The 12244-nt window shown below is 36.8% G+C and overlaps 1 protein-coding gene across 1 annotated transcript; it reads left to right on the forward strand.

Annotated features, from left to right (window-relative positions):
* The first annotated feature begins 2870 nt into the window (after positions 1-2870).
* LOC146734268 (uncharacterized) lies at positions 2871-4577 on the forward strand. The gene has a single exon (XM_085508534.1). The coding sequence runs from the start codon at positions 2871-2873 to the stop codon at positions 4575-4577; it is 1707 nt and encodes a 568-aa protein (XP_085364660.1).
* Positions 4578-12244: the final 7667 nt, after the last annotated feature.

Raw genomic sequence — 12244 nt, forward strand, 5'->3', positions numbered from 1 at the left:
ATTTCTTACACTTAATAACATGTTCATCCGCAGTTTTAAAACGTTTTGAAATTGGCGAAAAACGATACCTCATTTCACATTAGAGTCATTTCACTTTATCTTGACGAAAAAGTCACCAAAGTTTGTATATGTAGTTAGTGCATTCAGAGGCAACTTATAACATACTTTGTTCACTTTATCGTCGACAAATAGAAACAAAATAGGATCAAGCTTGACCTGACTAAATGTCTTTACCGGAGAAATGTTGCTGTTGGTGGACCAGCAAATAAACTTTCGATTCATTACCAAATCCTGAAACAAAAACAACGTAGGTGTGTCGATATGTCTACTATGTCACCAGTAAAAACATTGTGTCGGGTGTGGTTTGCTTCGAGTGAACCCATGGGTCGGCGAGGGCGCAATAACTATATATCGCCGACCATGTCAGCCTAAGGAGTATATTAAGTATAACATATATCGCGCGGCATACAGTCATAAACATGTTACCACTATTTTCAGATATATACTTGCATTAATAGAATCCTAAACAAGTATCCCTGATATCACACACATAATATTATTAGGACGTTCATTACCTTTGAACATAATGGGAAAGTTGCTGCATCATGAGCTACTTTGTCGTCGATTTTACCTTCATTGGCTGACGTGTCTACAAAACAAATTGAGACATAATGATTTTGTAGACTGAATAAAATTAGGGCAGTGATCTGTCACTCATCGATCTTTAACAGCACAGTCGGAGCAACCGACACCAGTCTCTCAGAAGCATGACATTAAACAATATTGAACCCATTTGATGATATAACATTTTTAAAATGCTGATATATGTGTTATGGATATTGGTTAAAAATCATGTACTCATTCAACCTTTAGCACAGCCCTAGGCCACAAGCGGTAAATTTCAGTGTTAATACACAATATATTTAGCATACCCATTGAATGCAGAGGATCCTAATAACGGATGTTTTAGGAGATTAAAGGTCATTGATTATTGATAGAAAAAATGGATTTCGAGGTTTTGTGATGGTGTTATTCCAAACTATGTACATTTATCTTATTTTCTGAACAAATAATTGCCAAATACCGAAATAATATAGTTATATGGCATCCCAACTAATATTTCCAATTATAATTATTGCACATCAGAATTTATGTCAGTCATTCAAGAAAACATGATTTTAATCGTTTTGTTAAACGCCGTAATTTTGGAATTTCACCCATGATACACTCCATAGTAAAACTTTACATGTTCAACCTATCTCCATAAGCCGTTCACCAACTGCTTTGTAGGTATATTGACCGGACCTCTATCAGATTTGTGACATTTGTGATAATATATTCAATTTTCTAAATTTGACGGTCTTTTATTAATCATTTTGGAAGTAAATGATATTTTTGACCTTTTTTGAAAAAAATAAACGCCTTTATATGCCATATGCAAAATGTACATACAGTATAAATGATATTTTGGTTGTATAGTTTACCATCTATATACAGCATACATATTCTTATAAGACACAATTACAATCACGGCAATTGAATTATATTTCCATTTTGTAATTATATGAATATTGTAATCACGTGTCATTGCTTTATTTATTATCGCATTGTACATTAATAATGTGATAAAAAAATGATTAATTACCTTGTTGTTTTTCCATGTTAGCCCCCGGTTGTCGGCGTCTGCATTTATTATATACAACTATTGCAACTATTGTAACTATTGCAGCTGTAATAACTACCGGTAATATGATAATCAGGTTTCGGGAACTCATTGAATCATTTATATTGTCTCTGTTTTTGGAATCAATAGTTTGATAAACAGACAGATGGTATTACAAGAATAGTAGATTTCGTTTCAATTCACATTTTCTATAAGTAGCACTATGCATCGACGAATTGATCATCAGACTAGGTGAAGGAAAGGACATCTACAGATATTCACAAAATTTACTTTTGAAATAAATTATGAAAAAATACATTTGCCTAAATACATTTGTCGCTTTGTTGATTTATATATCGACCTTAGTTAGGAGTCGTGTTTCACGTAACATTCATTGTACGGCTTTTAATTGTTTATTTGCGCAATGCTTTCATTGCGGCGTCAACATGGACGGGACTTTTTGGCTGTCACCATAGCTCTATTGCGCCTACGATATCGAACACAAATTATGTACATTCATTGTACAATCAGACACGAGCGGAGCTGTGGGTACACAGCTAACATGAATTGTACTCTATGGCCGTCATCTTGCAATATAGCAATTGAGCAATAGTCAAACAGGTAATAATAGTCGAGCTTATTACGCGCAGAGCGTGAAACCCTTTAACGCCGATCCACGCCACACATTGGGGGCAATGGCCTCAAATATCAGGCCGTACTAGAATGATGAAAGTCGAAATTAAAGGTACAGCATTATAACAGTAAATACGTACCAACAAATAATTGTAAACCAGACTTACTAAGTTTGTCATCACAGCACTGTCAGGCAAATTCAACATTAACAATTGTTACTTGTGGTCTGACAGCCAAATTGTACTTCATTGGTTAAACAGTGATAAGAAGTTACCTATATTCGTACGAAATCGTGTTAAGGAGATCAACGAATTTTCACATATCTACAAATATGTGCCGACATTGGATAACCCTGCTGACTTACTAACACGGGGAATTACATGTGCTGAATTGATCAACTCCAATATATGGTGGAATGGGCCATTATGGTTGAACACTCCTAATGAGTGGCCCACTTGTGAAATGTTCGATATCACAATATTACATGCAGTGCTCGAGAGAGAAAACTGACTTACTGAGTGATTCTGCGTTCACTGAAACCGAAACTAACATTTCCCGCCAACGAGAAATAGTTATGGATAATGACTATAATAAGGAAATCGAATCTCAAGAAATCGGTTTACACACAGTTATTGACATTTTCAGGTACAACTCAATCGACAAATTACTACGTGTAACCACATACGTAATGCGATTCATTTCCCGCGTAAAGAAGGCTGACACAATTAACACTGGATTAATAACTGCCGATGAGTTAAAACGAGCCGAACACGTGTGGATTTTAAACGTTCAACAACAGGAATTCAGAGATACAATTCATGAATTGAAAACAAAACACACCAAACTAGGACCTATTGTACAACAACTCGGTCTATTTATAGACGAAGAAGACGTCCTTCGATGCGGAAGTCGGATCCATAACGCACCCATTGAATTTGTAACGAAATTTCCGACATTACTACCTTCTAATCACGAACTGACTAAGTTAATCGTTTTGAAGGCGCATTCATTGATTTTGCACGGAGGAGTCCAATCCACTGTGACTCAAATTCGCCAACAATACTGGATTCCGCGAATTCGACAAATTGTACGCAGTATTCTTCGTGGTTGTGTAACATGCCGACGAGTTGAAGGGAAAGCATACGCCAATCCTGTACAAGCTCAACTGCCAAGCTATCGTGTGAATAAATTGCCTGCTTTCACAATCACCGGCGTGGACTTTACTGTTTTTTTACTGACCAAGGCTCCTGATGGGACACGTGGCAAAGCTTACGTCTGCCTCTTCACTTGTGCGGTGACACGCGCCATACACCTCGAGCTGGTGCCCGATTTGTCGACCCGTACATTTCTACATGCTTTTCGCCGATTCGCCGCGAGACGGTCTCTACCAAGCCGGATGCTTTCAGACAACGCATCGACCTACCTGTCCGCTGCCGAGGAGATTCATGCTCTCGTCGATACACCGGCAATACGCGAATACTTGGCCACACATCGAGTACAGTGGACATTTATACCCAAGAGAGCTCCCTGGTTTGGCGGATTTTGGGAGAGACTCATCGGACTGACCAAAAACGCAATTAAAAAGACGTTAGGTCGCTCTCTAATTAGTTTTGACGAACTTTCCACAGTTGTAACGGAAATTGAAACCGTACTAAATGACCGCCCATTAACGTATGTATCGTCAAACTTGGATGACAATGTTGGTCTGACACCGAACCATTTACTACACGGACGACAAGTCACAGCACTACCGTATATAAACGTGTCTGATGAAGAAATCTACAACCCGTCCTACACTCAACACGAGGAAATTAACGACCGTTACAAACACTTGTCTCGCCTCCATGTACAGTTCTGGACACGCTGGTCAACAGAATATTTGACGGCACTCCGTGAAAGACACACGACGTCTGGAAGTAAACACAACACTATACGAGTTGGCGAGGTTGTAATAATTCACAGTGACACTGAAAAGAGACTCAATTGGCAAATTGGCACAGCTACCAAACTTATATACGGGAACGATAAACTTGTTCGTTCAGCAGAAGTTGCTACAGCCAGGGGACCAACGAATCGTCCCATTCATAAGCTATATCCTTTGGAGGTTATATCCAAAGAATTCGAAGAAAACACAACGCAATCAACAGATGATCAGATGGCGGAAGTCCAACAAACTACCCCTCCGACGATAGATGGTCCTCCCCACAATGAGGAAATTATTAAACGTCCAGCGAGGGATGCAGCGGTAGCCGCCAGACTACGTATCTCAAATTTGATATAACATTTGAACTATATATTTTACATTTCATATTGTTCGAATGCAGAACAAAATATATATAGGAACTGAGTAATGCTACCCCATTGACTTTTAACAATTATTATTGACTTTAACTACTATTATTTCGGTTTCAAGATAGAAACCCATGATTCTTTATTTTGAATACTTACTCCGTGGTCTATTGACACGAATTTTTTTTTTTTATTATTTAGAAATGAATTTCAGTTTTTCAGTAAACACCTTTTGTGGCGCGGAGAATGTCGGAGAAAGTTACTCCGAGTTATATGAAATTCAAGGACAAGCGACTCCACACCCGTTTCATGTAGTACCAGCTGTGATACTAATAGTCTTGTTACCATGGTATTTATAGAGCCAATCACGACATAGTATTTTCATAGACATGGCCAATCACTGATCGTAAGTTTGTCCTTCAAGCTTTCCCGCCTTTTTTCACTCTGTTTTTGTGGGCTATGTTTCCTATGACGTTCGATTTAAGGGTATATAAGAATAAAACACACGCTTCTCGATATGTATTTCTTCAGTTTGTAACTCGTTACTATGTTCCAGCATTCGCTGTTGAATAAACCATTAGTTTATTAGTTTCTTAGACGAATTGCTGTCTCCGTGTCTGACATTTGTATACCCCCGCTCAAGGAGTCCGGTTTTTAACTGCATTCCCCCACACATTGTCCTCCAGCAGTTCGTTCAAAGCCATTCTGACACGTGCAGACATAATCGCTAGTTGGTGTCCCAGCAGTTTCTTCATGTTCTCCACTTTTTGAACATTTGTTATGAGGGATGCATTGTACACCTGGTGCGCTGTATACCGGCATGTATGTATTCGCATCACATTCTTCACACGCAGACTGTGTATTATGCTCTGCATCACATTGTGCTGCAACTAAAAAACCTGTGGAAGATTGCAATTATGAATCACAGCAACTTTTCGACCGAGTGGACCCAGAAAACAGATGTAATTTTGGTATGTAAATTGCAAGACAGATGTAGAGGATAGTACAGAGCAAGTTATTTGTTCAGACCAAATATACAAGTTTTTATTTAGCGTTTAGTTTATCACTGTGCAATAATTTTGAGGCTACATACAATACAATAAACAAATAGAGACGATTCCTAATATGAGCAGATATTCATAAATTGTCAATTCATGTAATCGCTGCCAATGGACAAATAAAAGCATAAATTGAATATACTGTGACAGTAGCAGTTATTGGATTGTTTAGTGACTCTTCCAAAGGGCCGTGGATACACTGATAACAAATCAAGTTATAGCCCTCTTTCCACTAAATAAGAGACAGGTTTACTGCTTTGATTTGCTTTAACAACTCACCAGGAGAACATTTGTCACAGCAGCCGTCGTCACTCATACTGACGTGGTTTGCACACCAATGTCGCCTGCAAGATCCATGAAGTTAACACCACACTTACAAAAATAACTAATAGTTTCAGGTCCTATTAATAAAGACATAACTAATTGTAATTATGATCGAGACTATACTTTAAATAATTCAAGTATGTTTCAACATCGCCTAATGTATGTCATAGTTAATTCCCCACATACTATGTAAATGTATACAATATCTTGTTGTTGTGGAGAATTGTCACACGTTTCTTAGTGTAGCTTATACTAATACATTTAATGCTTTATACCACTAATATACTCTGCGTAAAAAATATTGACGATCTTTATGAATAGTTTTGCATCGCCAGCGTATACAGTGCACTGAAAATTCCACGTATTACGCATATCTTTAATGAACATACTAAAAATTAGGGGTCTTAGAATAGAATCACGGGATGCACAGGGTGGCACATCCAACCAAAATGACGTGGTGTCCCATAAAAAACGACGCGTTGAATACGATTGCTCAAATGCTAGAGGAACCAATTATGAACATTTCATGGATTCCGTATTATTTCAGTTTGTGTATCAGTAATGAGTGATTTACACTATTAAATGCCTTGGAGAAATGAAGATTTATTGAATCCACGTATTCAACAAGATTGGTAGCAGTAGGACAACCCTACATAAGCCCACGTTAACACGATTTAATCTAGTTTCTGGCAAGATTGTGTACTAAATTGTAATTGATCATTTTAAACTACTGATAAAGATATTCAGGATAATAGATCTAGCATAAGTTATGTGCAAGTACAGACGCCTTCTTGAGACCAAATTTCTTTATGTCGTTTGCGGTAGAGCGCTCTCTTTGGTAGATGGGGATTAGGCTTTTGTTTGACCTCACCTCGTGCCTAGTGGACAGTCGGCCAATCTTGCTTATCGGAGAAATATACTGTGCTCTCATGCCACTAATCAACCAATGACCTTGCAAGAACCAATGAAATTTGAGGGCGTAATCACCTGGGTCAAAGGTGAGACCAACTGGTGGTCTTTTGTTTACTATTTAGCAACTGTGTACATGTGGGTTTATTCTGTGTGTTTGGATTTTCTAATCTTGGTGTTTTTCCAGTGATTTCTTTAGGTGCAATCCAAATACAGTGGGTGTGTCTTGTTTACCTGAGATTTGTAAGATTTTGAGCTGGCCAACATATTGTTTGGTCATATGGTCGTTTACTGGCATGTTGATTTCCCATTTTGAGCCATGTTTTCAACTTTCTTCATCATTTTCATATAGCAATCTCGTCATATGTTAACATTGTCGTCTGTGGAAATTCAATTAGTGGTATGAGCCCTGAAGTGACAGTTTGCCTAGGACGACTTCAATCGGGCGTTCACCGCATATTACCCCAGTTGTCTACCCTTATTTTGTGATATAATTACGGAGTTTGAAAAAACATAATGAAACTTCTGAAATGCCTGAGGATGGACATTAACATTAACTTCTCTAAATGGTGATACCCAGTCTCAACAATATACTTCACTTAGAATAACTAACAATTTTGAAATTTTTGAATGTTTTTATTTAAACTATTACTGGCGAAAGCAAATTTGCCATACCGTAACATATAAAAAAAAGACGAGTTATTTTTTCAAAACTATCAAACCAAGGGTTTTTGCTATTTTTAATTACTCACTAATAAATGGTGCCAAAATGATCTATTAGGGGTGAGATTGATATAAGATTGGTCAACTGCTGAGGCTGCACAACCGAGTAATGTTTGTAGTACCGCCAATGATTGAGTGTTTGATACAAGGTCATAGGTCGTAATTGATATCAATATCACGTGATAATTTACAAAACGACTGCAAACTACACGGGTTAGCTGTATTGGGATATATTTAGACTGTGTGTGTCGCGAATGTTCCAAAATGATTTCCAACGTGATAGTTACAGCATGTTGAATTGCAAAAGTAAGTAAATAAGTATCAATGAAATGTTATGTTTCGGCATACGAGTGTTCACTTATTTGAAACTAGGATTCACATAACAATTTCGAGACTGAATATATAATTGCATTTACGTATTATGATGGCTACTGCTACTAAATCACATATAAATATTAATTATAATAGGTATAACAATAAGTAAAGTCGATAGGTCAACAAATTCACGTTATACGGCACCATATTATGCGTGTTCAAACAGGTCGCAACAAAATATGTGACTGTACTGTTATCATAGCGATGTTTCAGATTTCAGATTGGGCAACAATCACTAATATGGTACTAACTCATAAAAATGGCGACTGACATTTGAATTCAAAAATATATGTAGTTAATAAGGATTATACTTTCCCCGATTGTCGCACAACTCGCTACAAGATATAGCTGCAATTGAATTTTGATGAATTTCATGTTAACACGAGCATCACGGCGTCATTCGTATCAACAAGCATTATAAATACGTGATAATTCATAAATTACTAATATTAATATAATAGTACAATACTCGTGAAACAAACAAAAGAACGTGCGTTCCCTAGCGCACCCCTCGAACATACTCGTCGTGACCTGTGAACCTGCAACCTAATGCCTCATTGTGTTAAATGATTGTGTAGTGTGCGTTAATGATTTACCTCCGCCAACAATTATGTATGATAGATTTGTCAGGGATGGCAACACATGTATATATAAACAGTAGTTACATAGCCCAGTACAGTTCGGGCAATATAAAAAACATGTTTGTGACTATATTATTCAGACCCCAAAGAGAAGTCCAAAGTCGACGAAAATAAGTAGCAAAGGGGTTGTTAGTTTTATTTGAGTTGTATTCAGCAAAGCGAAAATACATTAAGACAAGCAGTAACTGTATCATCAATCTGCGTTATAAATCAGTGTACCCATAGAATCGATCGCGAAATTAAGTCAAATTGTGTTATACTGTTGACTGCTGTTGTCAAAACTCTGACTTTTAGTGAATGAGGATAGTCCAGTCAGAAGAAGCCTCGTATATATCGGATAACAAAATTATATATTAAATATTTTAAATTTTAATCAATTTGAAACTGAAAAAAATACCTGCATATTTGTAAGCGTTTGTTTCTGCATACAAATGGCCGCATATCATTACCTGAATCGGTATGACAATAACATAAATCACCGGAAACGCAATAGTTTCACCTTGAATTCTTGGCATAAACTTCAAACTTCAATATCAGCAGTATTTCCACATAGTTGAAGTTTTGTTTGCGAGTATTTTATGAGTCTTGGCCACGTGCAGTCTGCTGGAATGTGTATCGTAGTGCACTAAAGTATTAGAAAGGTGGGTTTTACAACGGGGTTTTCAACATCTCCTAATTTCTCAAAATCTAAAACAGAAACTCAAATACCTTTAATTCGTAAGAAGTTTGAAAAGATCATTTACACCACGGTCATGCAAAGAAAAAAACGTCAATGTTTGTCAACGTGGGTTTATGAAAGGTTGCATCAATATTGTAGAATACATGATTTATCACAATTAAACTTGATTCCGAGTGACAAATAAATTCAATGAATGATTGTTCCAAGGCATTTGATATTGTAAATTAAACACAAACGAATTTTACGGGATCCATGGTAATATTCATATTCGTAATCAACATTTGATTTTGCGGGGTGTCACGTCATTTGGGAATATGCGATCCCCAGCACCCAAGGGCTCTATTCCCCTACTTATTAGTAAGTTCATGAACGATATGCCTGATAACGCATTATCACAATTGAACTTTGCCGCCCTTATTAAAGACTCAGAATTCCTGGCTTGATCCAACGAACATACAGACAATTCAACACTTCCGCCTGTCTAATAAATTTAATCTCTTGCCAGAAGTCGGAAGAGTTTTGTCCCACATCTGGTCGCTGCGTCATAACTATCTGATCAAGAAGATCAGACTGATTCAAAGAAAATTTGTCAAATATTTTAATATAACTATACTACTTAATATTATGGTTTCGAGCCCCATGGGGTGAAACCTTTTTGTTATTGCTGTGTTTATTATTCTTTCGCCGTTTTGTAAACACTCTCGCCTGAGAGCCGATTGCGTTCAAATTTGGCATGTTGGTCAAAGTCCATAAGTTGTGATGTATATCCTAAGATCAGGTACATGGATCACATGACCTGGCAGCAATCTTTGATTGACATTTTGTTTTACGTCTCATTTGCATATTGTTTGGCAAATCACAAATCTGTCATTTTATAGGTTTATGTGTGGAGAACATAAACAGATTCAGCTTCAGCCAAACTCGAGAAGATTTCTAAATATTATTTTTACCTTTTAAAAAGATGCATGGGGAAATAGAGGGTACCCAGTAAGATATAGGGAGTGTCAATGCACAATAATGAAAGCATTGGACAACAGTTATGACAAATGTATCGGACGACCAAATATGGCCATGTTACCTCATTAATATGCAAATTTTTCAAATCTCAAGCACTGTTGCAGATAGGGACATGGAACCAGTGTTATAGTAAAGAGAAGCGACATGTGATCTGACTAAAATATAACTTCCAACAAAAAATATAAAGAAGGCATTGGACAACAGATCTGATAAGTATATTGGATGACCATATAAGACCATGTGACCTCATTATTATACATGCATTTCTCAATGACTTGTTGATATAAACTTGCAACCAATCATTGCTGCTATACAGTTTTTTTCTAAAATCGTTAAGTTATTTTTCATGCACTATCACACACATTTCGTTTATTACCCCTTTTAAACTACTACTTCGATATCATACAAATTTTCAGAAATTTACTCCTATAATGTAAATATTTTAGTAGTTTATCATTTTATAGAGAAATCTTCAGTGTTCCACGATCATTTTCGCCGTTTACTCAGTGATTATAATGTTTGCTTGTTAATCTAGCATCGAACAACAAGTTATCGAATTAACATACTGTAGGACGGGGAATTTTCACGCAATAAAATTTTTGTGTGAAAGAAAAAATGCGTCTAATTCACGTTTTCCTTCAGACGGGTTATTTCAACTTTATTATTCAATGCCTGTTATTAATTCACACATTAAAAACGAGTGTTACACTTCCATCAACCAACACACGTCCGAGGATGAACGTTAATGTTACTGCAGTTCACACTCAGCATGGCAACTATTTTGTCAAGTCAAAAATACGGAAAACAATTTAAACACTGTTATCATTCCGTATGTGACATCGTCACGCCAGAAGCTGCGGTTACCCAAAATACAAAAAGTCCTGGCAATTGTATTTGATGTATTCAGAGCACATCGACGTGAAGATTGTTTTGAAAAAAAATATCGCGGCCTGTTATCCCGATCGGTTGCAACCCATTGGGCTTACCGTCAACAAACGTTTCAAGAACTCGCTGAAATGTAATCTCAATGGTTGTACACTGACCGGACTTTGAAAGAACTGTAGACGGGAGCTGATATTTCTGATATTAGGATTACGGTCGTACTTCGGGAGCCCTCGGTAATATTCGAAAACCTTCTTGCCAACGATCATTGTTTAAAATGGCGTCACTGGGACACGTTCGCAAAGGAGAATTCGATGATTGTCTCAATTCAGATGAAGTAAATGAAATTGGAAAAGTCGACATTGAAGAGGATAATGTTTGTCACAAAACCGCGAAGCCTGGATAATGTCGAAAGATGTACTCTTATTCTCGTAAAACATTGCATAGCAACCGAGAAATAAAAAGGCCCGCGCTTGGTGACGAGGTCAGTGAACGCGAGCGACGGGAATGATCATGGGGTTCAAAGGGCGTTTAAGCAGACAAGATAGAAGAATTAACTCAACTATAAACAAAGAGAATTCAATAGGCTTAAACGAGTTGTAACTCCATAGACTAACACAGGAAACTCCTGTTGACCTTGACTGAATTATCAGCGAAAAATCATGGTACAATTTAATTGATTGGTTAAAGTGTAATTGCAGCCTTTATGACAAAAATATTCACTTTTTATGTGTGGGCAACTGATTTTTCAAACCAATCAAGTCATTTCTACACAAGTCTTCTGGTGATAAAAAGTTGACGTTCGGTATGAACATGTGTCAGTAAGATGGATGTGACAATGACAATTATTTTGATGATGAATATCCGATAACTAATTTTTCGCATTTTGTTGTGTTTTAAATGTATTTTAAGTCAAAATAATAGTGTAAGCAGTTAATGACATCTTTCATTATCATATATAATAAATATTAATGACAAAGATAGCGTCGTAAAATACTTTTGTGTCTGGAACCCATTTACACAATGAAATACACCTGTATTTGGCTGAAAA

Source organism: Saccoglossus kowalevskii, chromosome 15, assembly GCF_978046115.1.
Source record: "Saccoglossus kowalevskii chromosome 15, keSacKowa6.1, whole genome shotgun sequence".
Classification (NCBI taxonomy): Eukaryota; Metazoa; Hemichordata; class Enteropneusta; family Harrimaniidae; genus Saccoglossus; species Saccoglossus kowalevskii.